Source organism: Hemiscyllium ocellatum, chromosome 1 (assembly GCF_020745735.1).
Source record: "Hemiscyllium ocellatum isolate sHemOce1 chromosome 1, sHemOce1.pat.X.cur, whole genome shotgun sequence".
In the NCBI taxonomy this organism is placed as follows: Eukaryota; Metazoa; Chordata; class Chondrichthyes; order Orectolobiformes; family Hemiscylliidae; genus Hemiscyllium; species Hemiscyllium ocellatum.
The window spans coordinates 79,273,001-79,298,047 of record NC_083401.1 but is presented as its reverse complement, the minus strand read 5'-3'; the positions used below and the strand labels follow the sequence as shown (position 1 = coordinate 79,298,047).

Here is a 25,047-nt window from a genome sequence, read left to right as displayed (position 1 = left end):
GTAGATGAGATAGATATGGACTTCAAGAGCCTTTCAAAAATATGGCTTAGGTTGACAAGCACAGACTGTGCAGAATCAGGGGTTAGATAGCAGAATGGATTGAAAGAAGTCGATGGAGCATAAAAACAGAAGCATTTTTAAGTTCTTTGGAATGTCAGAAAGTGGTGTCACTTAGGGCTCTGCAATTATTGTTGTTTATAATAGTGGTCAGAATTAAAATGGAGTAGAATTACAGATGATATCAAATAGGGAACAAAAGGTTCTATATTGCAAGTAGATTCTTTCATTAACACAATGTTGTAAGTCATTTCACAGATAATGAAGGATTCTGAAGTTTAGCCATAATATAGGAAGTAACTAATGGTATGGAAAACCATAGTAAAGTGTTAAAAGGACTTAGGCAAGCTGCAGAGTGGGTGGATTAACAAAGAGTGAGATGGTTTATTTTGGTAGGAGGGATAAAAGGCCATGTATTCCTGGCAGGCAAAAAACCAGATGGAGTGTTGAAAGAAATACATCTGAGATAACAGATACACACATCACTAAAATTAGCAACAGGAGTTGAAAAGATCTTAAATGCTTTGAGGCTTTTTTCTGAAGGAATACATGAACACTAAAGTGAAAAGACATTTTAAAATTATGATAGAAACTTTTTGGATAGACCCCAACTTCAGTAAAGTATGTAGATCTCATCGCTAATATTAAAAAACGGTATTGAAGAAATGTAGAAAATACTTATAAAGTTTGACTCAGAGTTGATTGGATGTATCTAGAAGAAAGTGAGGACTGCAGATGCTGGAGATCAGATCTGAAAATGTGTTGCTGGAAAAGCGCAGCATCCAAGGAGCAGGAGAATTGACGTTTTGGGCATAAGCCCTTCTTCAGGAACCATGTATCTAGATGTATCTAGAGTATTATTTAAATGGAGAATTGCAGGAAGCTGCAACACAAAGGGAATTTGGGGGGAATACTTGTGTATGAAACATCGAAAGCTAGCTTAGAGACGCAGCAGGTATTCAGGAAGCCCAATGAAACATGTGCTCTTATTTCAAGGCGATTGGAAAGTCTTACTGCAACTGCACAGGGTGCTAAGGAGACCACATCTGAGGTACCGAGAGCAGTTTTGGTCCTTTTGTTTAAGGAGCAATATAATTTAATTGGAGGCAGTTCAGGGAAGGTTCACTAGGATGACCCCTGGTATGGAGGGGTTATCTTATGAGCAAAGGCTAATCATGTTAGAACTCTACTCACTGAAGTTTAGAAGAAGAATCAGAGGTGATCTTGTGGAAACATATCAGATTCTTAAGGGTCTTAACAGGGTAAATGCCGAGAGGATGTTTCCCCTCATGTGATAATCTAGGACCAGAGGGCATAGTCTCAGGATAAAGTGGGCCAATTTCAGATGAGGAGGAATCTCTTCTCAGAGGGTTGAGAGTCTTTGGAACTCCTTGCCACTGAGAGCCGTGGGGCAGAATCCTTGTGACAGGCTCTTGCTCAATAAGGGAATCATAGGTAATGGGGAAAATGCAGGAAAGTGGACTGGAGGACTGTCACATTAGCCATGATCCTGTTGAATGGTGAAGTAGGGTTGAGAGGCTGAACAACTTATGCTTGTTCCTATTTCTGATGTTCTTATGGCCTACCCAAGAGGACAGATTGAGCAGGACAGAATAATTTTTCCTTTTCCAGAAGGAAGTATATGGAGGATGGTTAAATTACTGGACTTGTAATCCAGAAGCCTGGATTAATGATTTAAACATTTGAGTGAGATTCCAGTTCATTCAAATCGGATTTGTTCACTCAGAATTAAAATCAGGGCATGAGTTCAAATCCCAAAAAGGCTGCTGGGATTTTAATTCGATTAATCAAATCGAAAACCTGGAATTAAAAAAAGTCAGTATAACCACCAGTACAGTTACATGTAACTATTCTTTTTTGCAAAAAATTCTCTGTATTATCAATTGCCTTCAAGGGTAGGAAATCTACTATCCAGTAGAGACTGGCCTACACATAGTTCTGAATTGTCTGCTGAACTTATTACACAAACTATTTATTTGTTAAGGAGGCTGTTCATGATTACCTTTTCCAGAGTGATTATGGATAGTTAATAAATGTAAGCCTTGTCAGCAGCGTCCACATCGTGTGTATGAATAAACAATATCTAACAGGGCATTTACATTTAAGAAGAGTCAAACAGCATAGATGAGTTTGGAAGAAAAAGGCTAGGTAGCCACTAACATATCCTCTGAAGAACTAAGCAGAAATCTTCTTCACAGTCAATGGCAATTGGTGTTTATTGTTACATTGGAATAGTGGAAGCATATACATGAGTGGATTTAGAGTAAGACTTGATATTTATGATGGAGGCCAATTCAATTGTGATTTTCAAATGAGTACTCTGGGAAAAGACTGAAGAGTGAGACAAGCTGATTTGTTCCCACAGGAGGTAAATGAATATAGCTTCAGAGTAAAATCAAAAAGGCTATTAGGCATTAGTCCTATTAAAACTGAATATTACCAAACAAAAATATAACATACACAGCTTGGGTGGCATGGTGACTCAGTGGTTGGCATTGCTGCCTCACAGCACCAGGGACTTGGGTTCAATTCCTGCCTCGGGCAACTGTCTGTGTGGAGTTTGCACATTCTCCCCTTGTCTGTTAGTTTCCTCCAGGTGCTCTGGTTTCCTCCCACAATATACAGATGTGCAAGTCAGGTGAATTCTCCATGCTAAATTGTCCATAGTGTTAGGTGCATTAGTAAATATAGGGTAGGGGAATGGATCTGGATGGGTTATTCTTTGGAGGGTTGGTGTGGACTTGTTGGGCCAAATGGCCTGTTTCTATACTGCAAGAAATCTAATCTCTGAAAAGTATATTGTAGAATATTCTAAAACTTGCTCTTAAATTCTAGAAGATTTTAATAATTATTCCATTTTTAAAAAGTGATCGTTTGGAATAAATACTTCACTTAAATATCTTGCTCCACCAGATTTTGGAAGTAAGGATTAATGTTGCAAAAAACTGCCTTTTCAATTTCCCAAGCTAGTAAGTACAAGAATTATCAAAAAAATGACATTTCATAACATCTTAATTTTAGCAGTGCAAACCGCAGACTGAGACAAATCTTCTTAGATTAAATTTATACAACCTGTAACAAAATAACTATGCAGTGGGTTGGGTTATTTGCGTTTCAGTACATTGATTTTCAACGTCCAACACTTAAACTCAACTGTACTTGACTGAGTCAATAGAAGTCACAGACTAGTAAGTTTAATCACAATAGAACGCTCAAGGTGTGTCAAGTTGTTTTTTTTTAAATTGAACAACACTCATTGTGGTTTGTTAATTATTAATGAACAATACAATATAAATTGAACTATAATGAAGGTCCAAAGAGATTTGAACTCACACTGATATTGTAATTATGATGTAAATGTAGCCTGAATTCAGAAGCAGCAAAGGCAAAATGATTGAAACCACTCACTTAAATTGCATTTATGAATCTATACAATGCCCTGCACCACTTTACACTCCAAGTTTAATCTTTGCATAAATCTCAATAGTAGAGTTTTCCCTGAATGCATTTGACAGTTAGGAAACAAATCTATATCCAGGATGCAAAAATGAAATCTAAATGAATATTATTTTAAATCAATCACAGGCAGCAAAAACTAATACTTAGAACCATCAAGAACTTCTTACATAAAGGTACAGATAATTGTTGCAAAGATTGAAAAATTAGTCTCAGTTCACAGTTTTGAAACTTAAATGCCAAACACTAAATATGGAAGAATTTCATTTCACAAAATAAGGTGCCTTCCTAATTAATGTCTGGCCTTTATTTAGTTGTTTAAGTGCTATTGCTGTAATTGATTTTTCTCAATGTTTGCAAAATCATGAATATTTGAATGTATTAATAATACTGTAGATTCAGCTATTCTGCTCCAAAATATGTTAAATTACTAGTATGGTCATTCAGCAAAAGAACAATTAAATTTTAGCAAATAACTGAAGTGAATTCAAATTGATAAACATTAAGACAACATTTCATACATTTACACTACATTAATTTCTACTAACATAATTTGCAAGTAAAGAATGTTAGTCTCAGCTTCAGAGTGACAGGATGACTTCTTAGAATTGAGACAAGGAGGAATTTCTTCAGCCAAAGGGTGGTGACACTGTAGAACTCATTGCTACAGAAGGCTGCTGTGGCCAGGTCATTGAGGGTATTTAAGACACGGATTGATAGATTCTTACTAAGGGGTTCAAGGGTTATGGGAGAAGGCAGAAGAATGTGTTTGATAAACATATCAGCCATGATTGAATGGTGGAGCAGACTCAAATGGGCCAAATGGCCTAATTCTGCTCCTATAACCTATGGGCTTATCGTTTTACTGACAGAAATTTCCAGATTGTCCCATTTTACTCTATTGAAGTTTAACTAAATAAAGGGAGAGAAAATTGTCCCCAGTTGTACTTGTAACGCACATGCATATAAACTCCTCCATATGCATTTTAATGCATTTGTGAACTTAGTTAATTTGAATACAGTGCCCTAGGTTTTGCATATTAATGATTGTGAAACTGACTGCATGAATTTTCATTATATCACAGAAATAACAACAACTTGGGGAATTCTCATGTGCACAGAATAATGTGGAAATTCACAAGTTACTGTGTATGATTCTACACCCTTCTACAGGTACAATATTGACTTCTTACCAGAGTGTAATTACTAAGCCATGTGTGAATGGTAAAAACAAACTTCTTTTATAATTACAGCCAGATTTATTACTATCAAAAGAGAAAACCTGATTTGGCAGGCCTGTCTTTCTTAAAAGAGTCACATAAAATGAAATTTTCATATTGAGGAGGTGTTACACTCAGGCACACTGACGTAGGAAGCAGATCCTTGGCAGTCAATGGAGTAGGCAAGCACTGATGCACACTGGTTAGAACCTGTCATCAATTCTCTGGGACTTCATCACAGTTGCTTTAGAAACCGTAAGATTGCTTAACCTCCATTCCCCCCTCACCCCACTTAGTCCCATGCCACTTCAAATCCAACTCATATCCCCACTGATCTCCATGTTATCTCACCTCCCTGCCAACATTATTCCATAGCATCCAACATTCATAACTGACAGACCTCAGGAGACACATGAAGATCAAATAAAATTAAGTTTCTAACAATTTAATATAGCTCCCATTCTTGAAGCCCATTCAAAGCTTTTAAATTTCCTCAGGTGGCTTATCTCCCTAGGATGAAACAAACTTTTAATTGAACTCCACAAATAATCTTTTAATAGCTTTTGTAAACTACAAGTTGTAAACTCAGAAGCCAAATGAGATGCATTGCAGAAATTCACCAAAGATCTTTAGATAGCACCCAGTCAGCCCACAAACGCTTCGGAGAAGGACAACGGCAGAGGGTACTTGGGAATACCACCACCTGCAAGCTCCTCTAAAAGCCACTCACCAGCTTAACTTGGAAATACATCACTGTTCCTTCACTGCCACTGGGTCGATACACTGAAATTCCCTCCCTAAGAGCATTGTAGCAGTTCAAGAAGGCCGCTCACCACCATCTTCTCATGATCAACTAGGGATGGGCAATAAATGCTGGCCAGCCAGTGACATCAATGTTCCACGACTGAAGAAGAATAAATTGACAGAAAAATTTCAAGAGCAGCTCACCAACTCCTTCTCAAGAGAAACTAGGAACAGGCAAGCCCACATTCCACTATTCTCATTGCAAAACCTGTTGAAAATGTCACTCCTTATGAAATGGGTCTGACAGGGTTTTAACAGCAATCAAAGTTCATAATTACTGTCGTGCTGGCTCTGAAAGAATAATTTAAATTTATGAAATGTCAAATTTTACAGTGAGCAAGAATTCAACATATATTTAAAATGATGATTAAATTTATATTTGAAAACTTAAAATGTGAAGATAAAAATGCATTTAAGTTCCTAACATGGTGCCTCTGGGAATACTTCAGTGTGATACCTGTTCTCTCTTTATCCTGTTCGCTCACTTCACTGCTTGTGGCACACCTGAAATTAAATCTGACCACACAATCTGATCCAATCAAACAGAATAGAGAGGGGCTTTACGCAAAGTGCATTTTCAGTGTCTGGATGATATGGAACAGGATATCAGTTACGTCAACAAAAATAAGAGCCTCAGTGTAAGAGGATGCAATTTAAAAAAGTTAAAATAATATCACTTGACATTGACAATTATTATTTGGTGATTTAATAAAATGCTGACGGAACTGAATGTTAAATAGGATTGATGTTTGTCAACATGTTGCATATGAATTTGTCATCCAACCTAATTTTGGGTATGATTTACATTTGAGCTTATAGCAACATTAAAAACTGTTCAGTTATTGACTGATGTTACAAATATCCACATTGCAGTGTGACCCAGTTAAGCAGATGCATAATAATTCAATTTTTCTTAAAGCCAGACAGCATGCAACAGAAAGTTCGTGCAGACTGAAGAGAAACAGTTGGTCTAATAAGGAAAATGACTTAATCTGAGTCTTTGTGCTTTTATAATGAAATTATCCATTGGCGTCAGAGCATTGACACTGAGCAGACACAAGGCTTTATGAGCAGGTATGTCTATTACTGTTGCTGAACATATGTTGCATGTTTGTTTCTAGGTTTAATGAAAAAATCTGCTCATATTCCTTCACAAATAAACAAAATTGCAGTTTACCATGTCAGCAAAAAGCTATTTTTCCTCACAGACATGCAAATCTTGAGTCTTTATTTTCCTCACCAATAATTACGTGCATGAAATCATCATTTTTTTCTGCAAAATATCAGATGATTTTCAAGAGGAAAGTATTTCATACTTAACGCACAAACAATGTTTTCTTAATATTGCTTTTTATTTAAAAAAACAATTTATTTTCATTTCTACTTGAAGATGTTGATGAGGGTGCACTGGGCTGAGTCACTCTCCCATGTTTAAGAGTAACTAGATGACAAGTAATGCAGAGAACAACAGTCTGTTGTTCAGACTGTTAAACCGCATGTTGTGATTATTTATTTGAATTTCACTTTCCAGGAGATTTTCTTTGAATATAGTTAAGCAAAACATTCGGGTTAAATCTGGCACCAAGTCAAAGTAAACTACCATTTGGAATATAATTAAAGTTACCAAATTATAATTCCAGTTTTGACAGAACTCAATAGAAGTCTATATTACAGGACCAAAAAAAACAAAATGGAAGAAAACTACATATCACTCCATTTTGAAAGAAAATTGTCTTTTGGTCTATTTTCGTGTTTTAAATTCATTATAAGCCAGACTTTCTACTTATTTCTTCAAACATGATTGAATCAATGCTCTTCAACCTTAAGACTTCATGTTACAAACATGACTTAGCTGTTCAGTGGATTACTACTACTCAGGATTTCATTCACTAGTTTAATGTGCAGAAAGAGAAAAAATGGGAAATGGTGTGTGTCCCCTTTCAGTGGCAAAATGGATACACTCAAATTAGTTACCCATAGGCAACATCCATTAATACCTTGCAAACACTTTACTAAAGTATCCCCCAAATTTTAAAAAACTTTAGTCATGAATGACTTATAGAAATATCAAACAAAGATTATAAAGTAAGATTCTCACTAAACTACAGCGTTTGAGGATGCTGTATTTTAAACCATAGGTGTAAACTTACCCAAATTTGCAACTTAATCCTCTTTTCATTCCGGTAAACCGTCTTTACTTTGAAGTCAATGCCCACAGTGCTCACAAAGGCAGATGTAAAGGAATCATCAGCATAGCGGAAAAGAAATGAGGTCTTCCCAACACTACTATTGCCAATGATCAGTAATTTGAACATGTAGTCAAAGTTCTGGTCAGCTGTTTCTTTCTGGCCATATCGAGAATCTTGTGTAGATGCCATCTAGAAGATAGATTAAAAAATACTTTCAAAATGCCCACTGACCCAAGTATATTACATTGTTGTTCTCTTTGTTAAAAAGATTTATACAAAAGACCATAGAAATTTACAAATAAAAATAAAGATGGAAATAAAATAAAATCACAATTTACCAAACCTGTAGTAATTCAATTATTGGTTAACAGTGAAAAGCCTGAATTATAATTGTGACTTATGACATCAGGGTTTATTTGAAAATCACTTTGCATCTGGGTGTTCTATTACTCAACTCTCAGCAGACCTCTTTTGATTTTGAGCACTTCTCAAATGTCCTGTCAGCTTGTCCGAGAGGGCATAACTACAAACTGAGGGGTGATAGATTTAAGACAGATGTCAGAGGCAGGTTCTTTACTCAGAGTGGTAAGGGCATGGAATGCCCTGCCTGCCAATGTAGTCAACTCAGCCACATTAGGGAGATTTAAACAATCCTTGGATAAACACATGGATGATGTTGGGATAGTGTAGGGGGACAAGCTGAGAATAGTTCACAGGTCGGCACAACATCGAGGGCCGAAGGGCCTGTTCTGCTCTGTATTGTTCTATGTTCTATATGCCTTCAGCACAGCCACATTGGTTTTCTTTAGTTAATCTACACTTGTCCAAATGACCATTAACTTTGTCCCAAGATAGTGTTTCCTAAATGTTAACTATTTAAACATGGAAATACTTTATTTTTATAAAATGGTAACAAAATATAACAAGTAGCTGGACAAAAGATATCTGGTTGTTCTGGATAAAGCTGAAAATGTGTTGCTGGTTAAAGCACAGCAGGTTAGGCAGCATCCAAGGAACAGGAAATTCGACTTTTCGGGCCAGAGCCCTTCATCAGGACTGTTCTGGATAAAGATTTTGTACAGATACCTGTTGCTTAATCACTCTACACCAGGTTATAGTCCAACAGGTTTATTTGAAAGTACAAGCTTTCAAAGCACTACTCCTTCGTCAGGTAGCTAGTGGGGCAACAATAAAGGACACAGAATTTATAGTAAAAGATCAAAGTGTCATACAACTGATGCAATGTATTGAAGAAACCTACTGTTAAGTCTTTAATCACTTAGAATGTGGATGCAGGTTTTAATTGATTAATATGCAAATCCCAGAACGTCTTTCAAGTCACAGTCCCAAGAAAACATAAGGTTTTATCAGTCTAAACAAAAGGGATATCTCAGCTCAATGCATTAAGGCATGAGGTTAGAAACTGTCTGTATCCCAACTTTGTGTCAGACTGGATCTATTTCCAAATTAGGAATTCATAAAATGTCCCATGGACTGACTGCCTAGAAATTGTGCACTTTTTGAACAAAATAGAACGCATCTGCAAATAAGAATTCACCTCAGACTTATAGGGGGAGAGTGCACTGAGTATGGACTAGAATCTGACCAACAGTAAGTTGTGTTGCGTTCTTAGATATTAAAAGGTGAAGAGGAAATTTTAAAAAGTGATGTTAACAATTATTTATTGTTTTAACAAAGGTTTGGTTGAAGACTTAGTGAATATGGGGAAGCCAACGGCTTAGTGATAAGACGGCGAGACCATCAATACAGAAGCTCAGCTAATGTTCTGGGGACATGAGTTCAAATTCTACCATGGCAGAATTTGAATTCAAACAAAAATCTAGAATTAAGGGTCTAATGATGACTACTAGGAGAAAGTGAGGACTGGTGATCAGAGCTAAAATGTGTTGCTGGAAAAGTGCAGCAGATCAGGCAGCATCCAAGGAGCAGGAGCCTGAAGGGCTCATGCCCGAAATGTCGATTCTCCTGCTCCTTGGATGCTGCCTAACCTGCTGCGCTTTTCCAGCAACACATTTTCAGCTCAGTAATGATGACTACTGTCAGGAAAATTCTTGAGGGAAGGAAATCTGCCCTCATATGGCCTATATGTGACTCTAGACCCACAACAATGTGGTTGACTCTTAACTGCACTTTGGGAAATTAGGGATGGGCAAAATATAGAGTCATAGAGATGTACAGCACTGAAACAGACCCTTTGGTCCAACTCATCCATGTCAACCAGATATTCTGAATTAATCTAGTCCCTTTTACCAGCATGTGGCCCCAGCCTATTCCAAACCCTTCCTATTCATATACCCATCCAGATGCCTTTTAAATGCTGTAATTGTACCAGACTCCACCACCTCCTCTGGCAGCTCATTCCATAAATGCACGAAATCTGCGTGAAAAAGTTGCCCCTTAGGTCCCTTTTAAAACCTTTTCCCGCTCACTGTAAACCTATGCCCTCTTGTTTGGACTCCCTAACCCAGGGAAAAGATCTTGTCCATTTACCCTAGGGCACTTTTGGAATATTGTGTGCAATTCTGGTCTCCCTCCTTTCAGAAGGATGTTGTGAAACTTAAAAAGGTTCAGAAAAGATTTACAAGGATATTGCCAGTGTTAGAGGGTTTCAGCTGTATGGAGAGGCTGAATAGGCTGGGGCTGTCTTCCCCAGACCGTCAGAGGCTGAGGGGTGACCTGAAAGAGGTTTATATGTCTTAGCCAGAGATGCCCACATTCCATGAGTGAATAAAGAAATCAAGGGTTTGGATTTATTCTAATTGATACAGGAGTCTGTGGGGAATAAGTCAACTTTTCCTTTATGCATGGATATTATGCATGAATGCACTGGCTAAAAGAAGTCATAGATGCAGATTCAGTAATAACTTTAAAAAGGAAATTAGATAACTGCTTGAAAAAGGCATAAGGTAAGAAAACCATTGGGAATAGAATTACTTAAAAGTAACAAGTACACTCTCAGAATTAATTATCACAGCTTGTGCTTTATATCAGATGCAGCATTGAATTTTCTCCAGTCCACAATATAAATGACTGGTAATAATACAGCTCACTCTCATTGGGCTAACTGGAAACTGCAACTTTAACTATACACACACATTACTGTTCCAATAAGTATACCCACAAAACTGACCAAGTGAACATTTACTTGCTCTCAGTCACAATATCTGTACAGTGCTGTTCAGAACATACGATGCATATAAAGGCAGTGGAGGACCTAAGTGTACTCTTCAGTACTGAATGTTTTGATTCAGACAATGGTGCAAAAATATCAGGTTAATTTCAAAAGAACACAAGTACATTTTGTGTTGTATTTAAGGGAAAATAAATCATTCAACCAAACCAGTAGCAAATTAACAAAGACCACGGTTAGCACTTTCCAACTTAAACAAAAGCTTAACATTATACTTATCCTTCAGCTCTTCACATGATAAACGGATGTTTTGCTAAGCTTCACATTCCAGATCTATTTCTAGGTGTCATTGAGGCATGCTATATTTACATACTATTAACATCTCTAGGTCTTATTTTCTTATCAAAAGCTTTGGGTTGAAAGTGGTAAAGAAATAGATTAAATGACATCAAGTTGGAGGATGAAAGGGAGCTGAAAAAGTAAGGAGACCATTGGGGTTAAGAATGAATGGTTCTAGGAGAAGGACGAATTTGAATGCAAAGCAAATTGAAGCAGAAGGGGAAGTGTTGTAGTACTAGATCAAGGAAAAGGTGAATAAAGGAATAGAAAAAAAAATAAGGCAGAAAGGGAGGAGACAGAAATATGGAGTAATTAAGTAGACAGGATAGTGAAGGAGGCATTTGTTATGCTTTCCTTTATTGGTCAGTGTATGGAGTATAGGAGTTGGAATGTCATGTTGCGGCTATACAGGACATTGGTTAGGCCACTTTTGGAATACTGTATGCAATTCCAGCTCTGCTCTTAGGAGGTGGATGTTGTGAAACTTGAAAGGGTTCAGAAAAGATTTAGAAGGATGTTGCTAGGGTTGGGGAATTTGAGCAATAGGGAGCAACTGAATAGGCTAGGGCTGTTTCCCTGGACCGTCAGAGGCTAAGGGGTGACCTTATAGAGGTTTATAAAATCAGAAGGGACATGGATATGGGAAATAGACAAGGTCCTTTCCCTGGGGTGTGGGGGGGGGGGGGGGGGGGGGGGGGGGGGGGGAAGTCCAGAACTAGAGGGCATAGGTTTAGGGTGACAGAGGAAATTTAAAGACGGACCTAAAAGGCAACTTTTTCACGCATGGGGTGATGAGTGTATAGAATAAGCTGCCAAAGGAAATTATTGAGGCTTGTACAATCACATTTAAAAAGCATCTGGATGAGTATTTGAATAGGAAGTATTTAGAAGGATAAGGGCCAAATGCTGGCAAATGGGACTAGATTAATTTAGGATATCTGGTCAGCACGAATGAGTTGGGCCAACGAGTCTGTTTCCATGCTATACATCTCTATGACTCTATAACTACAAAGTGAAGCAGAGAATGGTAGCTCTGAACTGGAAACCAACTCATTACCTCACAACACTCATAACTTGTGCTGACCACAGGCAGCAACTTAATTATTTGCACAGTGAACATTTTGAAAACCAAATTGTCTTTTTTCAAATCAGTTCTGTGAAAACAACAAAGATTAAGTGGTAGGTCCTAAGGAATTGAGGAAGTAGAGCAGATATATTATGTAGAGAAACAGGATAGGCTCTTGAACCTGGTCTGCCATACTAGAAGATCATGCTGACATGCACTCAACTTTATCTTTTCACCATATCCTTTGATTGCCTTACCTAACCCAGACATCATAGTACCTAAAATTTTAACTGATTCAGCATGTGCAGTTTTTTTTGGAAAGTTCTAATCTTCCACTAGCGTTTGAGAAAGATGCTTTCAGGTTTCATTCCAAAATGGCTGAACTCTAATTATAAATTAATTATTGACTTGGATTCAGCCATCAATGGAATTAATTCATTGCTATCTATCCTGTCAAATCTCTATCATTTCTTAAGACTGCATCTAGATGCTCCTTAAACTTTCCAGCAAGGGAAAACAAGGCAATTTTAAACAACTCCTCATTAATTACCCTCTCCAATATCCAGTATAATCCCAGTGAATCTGCCATGTACACCTTTCAAAGCCTTGGTGGAGTGCCCAAAAATGATTGTAATGTTTAAGATGGAGTTTGACTAAGATTTTGCACAAGAGTGGGGCTTCCTCACTTTTGTAATTCAATTAAAAATCTAGGCGATGAAGGTAGTGATGTGCACTTTAACACAGGAGAAGTTACAACATTTTAGAAGAAACTTATGGGTGCAGTGGGAAAGGGACACAGAAAATAGGAGGGTAGGGATGGCAAATGGAAGGGAAGGAAGACTGAAAATGAAAAAGGGTAAAGGGGAAGATATGGTTTAAATAAATAGAGGAAGCTGCAGTAGAAAGCAGCTTTCCCCAGAACAGCCTACAAATCATTCACTCCCATCTGGAATAGAAAACAGAAAGACATACAGAAAGAAAAGCCAAAAAGAAAAAAATGGGAGAAAGGGTGAAGCAACAAAATGAAAATGACAAATGATAAGCAATGCCATGGGAACTAAATCTCTTGTATTTTCTTATATATCATATCATACATAAATATTTTCCTAGATGAACCACCTAAATATTGTCAGTAGAACACAGACAATCAAGCAATGGAAGCTACTGACTAAAGACTATAGCTTACAAGAATCTAACACCTCATATTACAGCAATAGCAATTTACAGTGTTTCTTTTTCCTTTAGAAAGGCAGTGAGCTGCTCCAGTTTTAATTCCATCTGCACTTGTTTCAATAACCTGTCCTAGTGGCCATCATTCACATGAGCAATAAAATGGAGGTGGAATCTGTTCTCACCTGATGTCCATGGGCAACCAGATTCTTGTAAATGACATAAACAGCAGTAAGGGACCATTCAAATATTAAAGATATAAAATGGAAGATTACCAAATGGAAATTAGGATGTAGAACAACCATCAAGTCTCTATACAGAGACAACTGTAGCACTCCTGACCTAGCTGAAATCATTTTATTCAGCATATTCCAAATTTAAAATGGGACCTTCTGGATTGCTTTGATAAATGCTGTGTATCATGGCACACATGTATTACACTTCAAATGGAACTTTTTGTCCCTTTCCAATTTGGTCTGATTCTCATAATTCTAATTGATGACAGTGTATGAACAGGTGAACAGCTATCCAGCAACACTTTTATCTACAATGTGCAATATTAGTTTACTTAGCCATTTTGTGGTAGTTTATGGAGTGCTAATTTCTCATCTTGCTGAATGCTTGTTCCTTTATCTCTTTAACCATTTGTTTCACTCACGCTTTGTCAAAGATAGCTGACTATGGCTCCTACTGGACTAGAGCTAATTGCCAGCCCAACTTATTTAACATCATTGAGGAGGAACATCCAGACCCACATTACAAATGGTATTTATTTATATTCTGCATAAAATGTTGGCACCATTCACAGAATCTAAATTGTGTATGAGTATTAAAAAAAATGTAAAACTTGTATTCTCTGACAAGAATTAGAAAAAAAACTACAAAGATCAAAATAATGGCATCATTGTAGAATATATATTATCAATCCCCTTAGACTTGACAATTTTTATACTATATATATATATACACATATATATACACACACATACACTTAATGTACACCTTCTATGTATTGATCACAAACACAGAAGTCCATTTTTAATGTGTACCATCCCAACAAAAACAACAGCAAATTGTATTTAAAGACATTATGACACTGAATCATACCTTAATTAAATAACAGCAGACTTAAAATATCCAGTATTTAGTCCACAGAGTATTTTTAATTATAACCAGAACAATTCTGGCTTTAGGTCAGCTTTAAATAATTATTAAATATGAATATTGGTATAAGCCTTTACTTCAAATGATATGTACTGTATTGGGAATTACGAATGGACACAAAGCAGGCTTTCTGATTTTATAATGTAATAGCAAGCGTGACAAAGTCTATTTTGTCAGAATAAAGTGTTCGTATGCTTTAAATCACAAAATATTAAGAGTCGACACACGATCTCTATAAAGGTAATCCCTGCATATGAAAAAGTCGGCATGTTAAAATCAGATGGATAGGCTCCCCTCCACTGCAGCCCAGACATCTTGGTAGGTGACTGTACCATCTAAATTAAACACCAGATACCCGCGATGAGTAGGAGAGATAGTGTGCTCAAACAGTAAGGTAGCAGCACAAATGAAGGATGCAATCTTGACATCTGTCATCATAATTCCATCTGCCTCCCCCCACCCCCTTCACATAAGCAACCCCTAACGGCTAAGCTATTGACCACCCACCAATGGAGGAACAAAAATTGGGATGAATAAATACACTGGTCTCAGAAAAACGAAACTGGTTTTAAAAATTCTTAATTCGCAATGCTTTTTTTTAAATTGTGCACCTTATTCCACATTTAAATGATTGAATTTTTTCTGCGCTAAATAATCCAGTTCCGATTTAAAAACCTGCAAAATTACACGGTTTAACCTTTGTAATTGTGCATTACGATACAAGTTATTGTGATCATGTAGAGAGAGAAAAATCTGATATTCAGTGACAGGCGTTTTAAAGCCATCTCCTTGATCAAAAAGTCTCACTCGGACGCGGTTTGCATCTGGTAGGTGTTGTAATGAGATGAAAGGTTAAAAGCAGACCTGTACGGGTGCCTCGTGTCTCATGCTGCCAGAGCGCTGCTGATCCCTCTGAGGCTGCGGAGAGAGCCGAGCGCAACGAGCCACTTCCCTCCCGCTGTCACCCACTTTTGTATTGACATGGACACGCTGCTGCGCATGCGTCTGTCGCGCTCTGCTTTCTGGCATTTGTCGTTCTTTGGCTCGCGGGCGCCCCAGCATATTGGGAGGGAGTGGTCCTTCCTATTGGACTACAGATCCCATCATGCCCAGCGGTTCCCCTTCTCCCCAGTACCCACGACCACACAACAACAGTGATAGCGGTCGGCGTTGGCAGAAACAAGGCTGCAAGCGATGGATACGAGCTCGGATACCTTGCATCATGTTGGACCGATATTTAGAATAAACAACCAGGAAATGTGTCAAATTTAGTAATACATTACTTCTTGTATATCATATGTATTACTTACGTTATTTCATACATTTTAAATGTATCTGTATTCTCGCAAATTATTTTGTAGTAAGTATTCATTAATAATAATAATAATAAATGCCCTTAAATATCCTAAAAACGGAGAAGCCCTAATGTTAGCATTCATTTAAAGACTTTGCAGTCGGGACAAAGACAGGCTGTTTTCATGGAATCTTGTCTAAAACTCACAAAGACCACAGCCCTTCCTGATATCAACAGAGATTCGGTCTTGAAAGAGGAAGCCCGTGAGTATAATAAAACAATGCCTTACCTTTCCATAAAGCTCCATTTATTTTCACAAGTTCAAAAATGTGGATAAGGATGGTCGAACGATTAAGGAAAGAACAATGTCGATGCTATCGTCTCCGGTTGGCAAGTTGAAGAGAAGTGTGTCTACAGATTCACATTTCAGTCCTCAGTTGCTTTTCGTGTGTAACCCCTCCACATCTGGCAGCAATATAATCTGAACTACAGGGAAGGCAAACAGAGACTCAGGATCCGCTGCTGTTCTGGACAACACGCAGCTGTCGACCGTTTGCATCCGTTGTAATTATATATTTATTTACTAGGGAACAGAAGGTAGCACTTGGTAATGTTCTAAGTCTTTTCAAGAAAGAACAAGCATTGTTGAAAGAAAATGTGATCACCTATTTCTGCTGATTTATCTTGTACTTTTTTAATGACCGCAGGGTTTTTTTCATTAGCCTTTTATGGCTACGAGGAGGCTAGGGTGGGACGACCTATATGATCACCCAGCCAAACTATATGGATCAAAGCATTCTAGAAATCGGAGCTGATCTATGGTTGGGAGATATTTGCACGCTAGCCAGGCATTCCTGTGTGATACACAAATAATTTAATAAATGTAATATTCCCATATATTAAAATACACTAGACAAACTTATATCATGGGAACTTAAGTTCAATATTTTCCCCATGTGTCAAAATAGTACTACTTCCAGAATTAGTTGTATCTGTATATCTCTTTACGAATCTGAATGCTAAAATCGCGATTGCATTATACATTTGTGATTTTATCACTTCTATCAAATTGCACGTATTTTCACGATGGAGGAGATATTACGCTATTATAAATAAATACTTTCCCAAATGATCTCATCAGCAAGGAGAACTTGGAGAAGGATTGATGAGAACAGGACATGGTCAGCTGTTCAGATGAATTGCGGCGAGAAACTGCGGAACAAAGACCAAGTGGCGGCCAATGCTGGCCGTCTAAGGAACACTGTTAAAAGAAGCTGATCCAATAAAACAGCGGGCAACAGAAAGTCAGAAATGATTCTGTAATTCAGCGAGGCGACCAGGTTAAACTTTCCAATTCATGATACATCAAGGGGAAAAATAGCCATTTGTATTTATGTTATCTTTGTATTAGCTGCTGCGTGGCTAAAAGGGGAATGAGGTCAGCGGATTGTTTAAACAGTTACATAAAGCTGTTTGCATTTCGAAATCAAGGTAAAATTCTGATTTGCTATGGCAACTAAATGCAAGTCTGCACAGAATGCCTGATAGTGCTCCAGGCAGCCCAGAACAGTCACATTGAACAGCAAAGGCATATCTTTTCAGAATAAATAAAACGATGCCCGAATCTGCCGATACCTATCGGAAAATACCAATCAGCCGTTCCAAAATAATAATCATTACGGGTCTGCGTGCTTTCCGATGGTCCAATTAGTTCGAAAACAGGCAGCTTTCTTAATTCTTTAGCAACCACGATATCAAATAGTTCATGATCCCACAAGGCAGCATGAGAAGTTGGATGTAGTTAGAAAAGGCACTATATACGTTAAACGCGCTTAGATTAATGTAAGAATAAATCTAACGATTGATTGATGGTCACTCAGATGGAGCTGCCTTTACGGTGGTTCGGAGTATAATTGCCTGCAGCCCTGTGCCAACTTATTTGACTTTTAATTGCCCTCCCCAGTGGTAACTAACGATTCACATGGGCAATAAATGCCAGCCTTGCAAGTGATGTCCACACCCTCGGAATACATTTTTTTTAACGGTGCCATATCTTGTACTGTTACTCAGAACAGGATCTCTATAACAAATGTACATTGTAACAAAACAAATCGTGTTCACAGAGAGAAAAAGACATTTTAGCACAAAATGGGACATAGGAACAGAGAATACAATTCAGCTCCTCAACTCTGTCCCTCCTGTTATTCGTTTTAAGACTGGAACATACCTCAGTCCTTTATACCTTGACAACAAACACTGGTGTCAATTTTGAGTATATTAATTAGCACAGCATTTACAACATCGTGGGGAGTAAGTTCCAGATACCTAGTACATGTTTTGTATCAAAAAGTAATTCTTAACTTCACTCTAAAATTGCCCAGCTCCAATTTAAACATTACATCCTCTTGATCTGAATCCCCCAATAAAAGAAATGTTCAAACATCCTATATAATTTCTTGATCATTACAAACACCATGACTGGATTGTCATTCACACTCCCAAACTCAAAGGAATACATACCAAATTTATACAACTGAATCTCATAATTTTTTAAAGACCTGGTGTCATTTTGATGAATACTCCTTCCAAATCAATACATCTTTCCTAAGGGTAGATTTTAATGGGTGACCTGGAGTCATAGCTGATGCAAGTTACTCTGCAGCAGTTAAGCAATAATTGGCTGGAGGCAGAATTTCTGTCCTATACTCATGAGCGAGTCCCAATGCTGGAAGCTGCCAGTCCAACTGACTAACAATTCTGTAATCTTAGCAGTAACAGCTTTCATACTGACTACTCCCTGGAATATGAGCCATGTGCTGGCAAAGAGGACTACATGAGGTTAAGATATCTAGTTGGCATGGACAAGTTGGACCGAAGGGTCTGTTTCTGTGCTGTACAACTCCATGACTCAATGACTCTGTGAAAATGGTGAAAGCTTCAGCACATTTGAGGCCCATTAGTATTTTAAGTAACTTCTCAAAGATACATTCAGAAAGATCTGTCGCTGTCCATCCAAAAACTGCAAAGAAATCATCTGACACTTTGAGAGTTCCTTTCGGGAATTCATTATGTTAATATTCTATGTTTCCTTTTAAACATAATGTCTGTGCTTTACAGGAATACAATGTGACCATAAGAACTGTCACATGCAAATGTCTATCATTCTAGTTTACAAATACACTGAAGAATTTACAGACACAATAAATCTGTCAATGGTTAACATGGATAATATAATCTCCTCCAGGACATGAAAAATTTATTATATTTGGAAACCTGAATGATACATTACCCAGCTTCAAAAATGGCATTAATACTATTTGCGGTCATTTTGACTTTTGAATAACAAACAGTGTTTCTCTGAGGTTCTTCTCCTGCATAATATATAACAAATTCTTCACAGGTGGTTTGTTCAGTTATTGTGATATCTCTAGATATTTGACAACAGTAAAATAAATGAATTAGACCACATCTTAGTCCAGAATCATAGCAGATAGCTAGTTCTTTATTGGACTTGTGGAGAACCATCTGCTATTGCTAAGGTCACCATCTCCTCAATTTCAACATTGTAGTATACTTTATATGACATATAGAATACTAAACGGCTGTGCAAACTCAGGATTTGCCAACTACTATCCTGTCATGATTTAGAGATGCTGGTGTTGGACTGGGGTGTACAAAGTTAAAAATCACAACACCAGGTTATAGTCCAACAGTTTTAATTGGAAGCACTAGCTTTTTCAAAAGATAGTGCTTCCAATTAAACCTGTTGGACTATAACCTGGTGTTGTGTGATTTTTAACTTTGTACTAATCTGTCGTAATACATAAACGTTTGATGCATCTGAAAACCTTCTGTATAATGAATTAGTCTGCACAGACACAGATCAGCTTTCAGAGAAACAGTAGATATGATCTGATCAAGCTGTCCCAAGTGATGCACTTGTGTATCTGGTGAGGTATGCCAAGTCCTACACAAGAAAACTGAAGCCAACAACACCAAGATATGAATCCAAATGTGAATGTCTAAAAGGCAACTTTGAGGCAAATACAAAATACTTTGAGAACCCTTGAGAAAAATATGTCAAAGAATGGACTGGAATTAACTCTCTACATCTTGCACACTAAGTTACTCAGTCACCTGGATCAACTAGAAGCAGATGGTACTGGTGTTAAACCCTCTAAAAGACAGATAGCAGAACATATTCAATTCCAGAAGAAATTCTACAAAGTTGGAGAGAATGTTATGGGAATGCATTCAACCACCCTAATGTAACAGCACACTCAGAGCTGAACTCATTAACAGCAGATTTAAAGGCTGGTCTTCTGACCAGGCCAAATACCCAAAAATGCAGGTGTTTACTGAGCTAAAATAATATTAGAAAATAGCTGAACTACTGGGTTGTGTAGTCCAAAACCTTCCCCATGCATTATTGAACCATTGAGCTCAGCACAACATCAACTCTTTGTTTAGGTTTAGACTTGTAGAAAGATGTGACTTCCAGGGAAACAATGGATCATTATCTCGTCCATAGACAAAAACGTCCAATGGGTATCAGGAAGTTGTGAAAGTCAGAGTGTGGGGATTGTCACCTGAAAGCGTTCGATCATACTGCTCTAAGGCCTTGTATTCTCTCAGAGCACTAACTCCAGGCTAGGGGAGCCATAATTGCGCTACTGACTTCCTCAGCTATTTCCATCCCTGTTTCTGAAGATGTTGACTGCTTCCTTGCTGTCTAAGGAACAGGTCATCTCACTGGATTCCCTCAAAGCCTACAGCAGGACAATAGGATAAAATGAACAGAGCCCAACTGGAGGGATGGGGCAGATTTTCCAGATCTCTGCATGTGGTTGCTTCACTTTCAAATAAAATGCTTGCTTTACAGGTCATGGGCCCTTTAACAAGAAATGTCAAAGTGGACGTGTAATTCCACCCTCTATTATTAGTTGTTCAGGGAGCTGGGAGGTGAGTTCAAGTTCACCCTGTTCAAGCTCAATTTGTGTAAGTTGGCTTGACAATGTAGAGCAACTTCTGTGTAGAGTGTTGGGTTCATTTTTTAATTCATTCATGGGATGTGAGTATTGCTGGCTGGCCAACATTTATTGCCTATTCTTAGTTGTCCTTGAGAAGTTGGTGGAACTGCCTTCTTGAACTATTGCACTCCATGTTCTGTAAAATCTGGTTGACCCATAACACCATGAAACATTGTCAATGCAGCAGGTACTAAACTGGTAAGATTCCACAGAAATTTTCCATTAGTTAGGAACTAAAGATTTGATTCCAAGTCAGGAAGCAATGTGGATCTTCTCTGAATTGGAGATGACAACAACGTCATCCTTTGTTCACCTAGCTATGTCAAATGAGTGAAAGGTAAAAGAAAGAAAACTGAAGTGTCACCATGCCTCAGGCTGGGGGAAGAGGTTAATAAGGAGAATCCTTCATTCAATTCTCAGCTAGTGTAGGAATTCAACTCATGCTTTTGGTGTTACTCTGCATTGCCAAACAGCCAACTGAGCTAACTGACTCCTGTACAATTGCTAATAATAAAGTGGTTATGGCGAAACAACAGGTCTCTATAACTTTGCATCAATGCTGCTTACAGTATTTTGAATCAAGAAGTTTGTCCAGGATGATGACAAATTTCCTTGGTCCTACATTGGACAACTGGGATAACTAATAATCAGACATCTGGATGGCACCCAAAGGAGGTCACGCCAATGCCCAATTCCAGCCTGCACAATAAACATTGCTGGGCTACATGCTTGATAGGGATCTCCCCATGCCTTTGGAAAATAGTAACAGGGTAGCATGCAGTACATAATGATCATTTACTGTCTTCAATAGGCCCATGGGTGGCCAGGCTGCCCAGCACATCAACAGCTTCCACCCACCATGTAAAATGGGAGGGAGATTGGGAGCGGTCATGAGAGGGGACACAGGCAGGCCACACATCAATTTTTAATTCTAATAAACTTTTAATCCTTTGAGAGTTTTAATTGTATCAAGCAGCTCCCTTAAACTAGTCTGATGTATGTGCATGGGTGTTAAACAGCTTCTGTCTGTAGCGATAGATTACAACGTATTTGAAGCATATCATGTTCAATATTCCATGGCTACATTTTCTATTTACTGTTTATCTCAGTTGGTGTGAGATTGAATTTCTTTATAATTAGCTATTTTATTACATCGTATATTTTGTAATTGCAGCACATAGTTCCATAGATAGAGAACATTTACTCTGATTCAATTTCAGAAGTAAAAACTGCGTTTGACTGTTTCCAGTTTAGTCTAATTTTGTGAAGCAGAAAGTTTCTACATTAAGGTTGAAGTGAATACCCTGCTGATTTCAGGTGGAAATCAATACCCAGTGCCTGTGTTGAGCAATTCATTTGATATGCAGTAAGAACAGACTTATCACAGCCCTCAGCAGTATCTCTCAGAAATGGATTTGGTTTAGTCATGGCCTAAACCAACTTAACTGAAAGCAATCTTTATTCATTGATTTAATCAGATTCCTAAGCCTGTAGTTCAATGCTCTGGCTGCTGTGTACTCTATCTTCCATCAGTTAATAAGGGTTGTTGTTGTGGATATTGAATATTTCATATGATTTAACTGTTTCTTTGGATTTCATTCTCTTGCAGAAGTAAAACCTAACTCAGAGTTTCATTTCTACAAATCTTCAACAAGAGCCATCATTTCAAACTTACAGGTGGCGAGGTAAAGTGTTAGTTAAAATTTACCAGGTGGATTCAGAAGACAATGAAGGTACAGGCAGTCTGCAAATGATAGTGAACATAGGTGGTGGGGAAGAGGGTGGTTTTCAGTGTGAGGGAAAATTGCCAGCTATATTAGGAAATTGAAGAGAAATTGGATAAATGTGTGGTAAGATATCTACCAGAAAGAAATGAGAAATATCTTGGATTGTGTTTGGACAATTGGATGCATGATCTTTTCCTGTCTTGTACATTTCATTGTTTATTATAACATTGGTATTAACAATTCTCTGAAGTAAAGGTTCATGTTAGAATCATAGTACAGAACCTTATGGAGGCAGATGGAATGGTGGGGGGTGGACACCTCAAAAGTTGATGTCTAGTTGACAGGTAGAAACCAGCCATAATGTGTTGCATGTGGACTAAATTAATCCAGAATGGAAATTTCTCCCCTTATTGGCAGGAAATCCTACCCTGTGGAGCTGCCGGATTATAGCTACAGACAGGCCTGGCTGTGTCAGAGACTGCCGAGGCTGTATGTAGGCCCATGCAGGAGGCTTGATGGGCCTAGGTAAGTTGGTGGGACTTTAGAATGTGTGGGTTTACCATCCCCTGGGGAGGGAGTTGTAGGGGATTATTGGTTTTAAAGCAAATGCAAATAGGAGGAAAGGAGATGCTACCTGTTTGTGAGGTGTCCGCAAGGATATTACGGCACCTTCCTAGATTAGTATTCTGCTTCTACCAACCATTTTGGAAACTTAAACAATGAAGGCTTCTTGCTACGACCTGCCCGACCAGACTATTGTATTGTGGCATGTGTAAAGTAACAAGCTCAACTGATCCTTAAAGATTTATTTACATATAGTGTGCAGCCAGATAACTTTGGTGGCTGCCCACCCCGACCTATGTCTTATGGGAGTGGGTTAGATGGAAGGTGATTGACTACTTGCCTGACCTACTTACATGCTTCCCTGCTGAAAACATACACAGCTGGGGCATATAATATACAGCCATACAAAAACTTTCCTATTTTAACCTGCCCTGTTTTATTTACACTTAGGATCCTTGCTATTCTTGTACATCTCTCAGTCCATCTAATTATTTTAAAGCCTTTGTCAGCTCTCAAGGAGCTTATAAATGCAAAATGAAGTCTTGCAACAATCTCCTAAAAATTTCAAAATTGTAACACACTCAAACAGAATGCTTACTTTCTTTAAACATAGAGTATTTTTCCTATTTCTTTTATGATCTTAAGAAAAAAACCTTGGAAGTACAGCTAAACAGACATAACAATGATGATAAAATAAAAGCAAAAAAACTGTGGATGTTGGAAATCTGAAACAAAAACATAAATTGCTGGAGAAACTCAGCAGTTCTGGCAGTGGAGAGAAAAACAGAATTAACATTTCAAGTTCTGTGTTTAGAATCCAGTTATGGTGAAGGGTCACTGGACTCGAAATGTTAACTCTGTTTTTCTCTCAGACGTTGCCAGACTTGCTGAGTTTCTCCAGCAAGTTCTGTTAATAATGACGATGGTCACCACCTTTTAGATTTCATGTAAATATATATCTGAGTGTGGCCAGGAATTTCCCTTGGGTTGCTCCCACTCTGTCATTTTCACCATCCAAACTTTATTTATTTATGTACTCAAAGATATTTCTTGTCAAGCTAGATTGGTAAAGCAACAACTCTGAAGGAATTCAATCTCTACATCATTTGAAGCTGAAAATATGTGTATTAATCCCAGAATCTTGCATATATACATCTTACCTCTATTGGGTCTGTGCCAATTTAGCATCCTTTTAAAATTGTAGTATAGGCAACATTAGTGTTTATTCATTTCTAAAAGCTGTGGAGGAATGGCTGAGTCCTACATATTACTCTAAAGGGATTATCTGTCTTTGCTATCTTTTTTATTCATGAATAGTTTATGTCCAGAGTGTAAACCTATGATAATCTCTATTTCATGTTAATAGAATCAACCGGATGATAAGACCTTAAGACTATAAGAACAGGAGGAGAGCATTCAGCCCCTCGAGCCTGCTCCACTATTCAATAGGATCATAGTTGATCTGACATTCCTCATGTCCACATTCCCTCATTTTCCCCGTAACCCTTGATTCCCCTACTGATCAAGAATTTATCGATCACAGTCTTAAATATGCATAAGGATTCTGCCCCCATAGCTCTCCATGGCATGGGGCTCGTAAGACTCAAAAAACTTTGACAGGAGAAATTCCTCCTCATCTCAATCTCAATTTGGTCCCATTTTAGTCTGAGACTATGCCCTCTGGCCCTAGACTGTCCCATGAGAGGAAACATCTTCTCAGTATGTACCCTGTCAAACTCCTTAAGAATTCTATACATTTCAATGAGATTACCCCTCATTCTTCTAACTCCAATGA

General features: G+C 38.0%; 1 protein-coding gene across 2 annotated transcripts in view; it reads right to left on the bottom strand.

Annotated features, from left to right (window-relative positions):
* The window catches only part of rab3c (RAB3C, member RAS oncogene family), a 165,307-nt gene extending 148,915 nt beyond the window's left edge, over positions 1 to 16,392 (bottom strand). Inside the window, exons 1-2 of one of the 2 annotated variants that reach the window (XM_060823589.1) lie at positions 16,221 to 16,392; positions 7,709 to 7,936 (exon numbers count right to left, since the gene is read on the bottom strand). In XM_060823589.1, the coding sequence (XP_060679572.1) occupies positions 7,709 to 7,936; positions 16,221 to 16,238 (246 nt within the window). In that variant the 5' untranslated portion in view covers positions 16,239 to 16,392. Of the gene's footprint in view, positions 1 to 7,708; positions 7,937 to 15,501; positions 15,591 to 16,220 lie in introns of those variants that run through there. The other variant, XM_060823558.1, reaches the window with a different exon arrangement.
* Between the last annotated feature and the right edge of the window lie 8,655 nt (positions 16,393 to 25,047).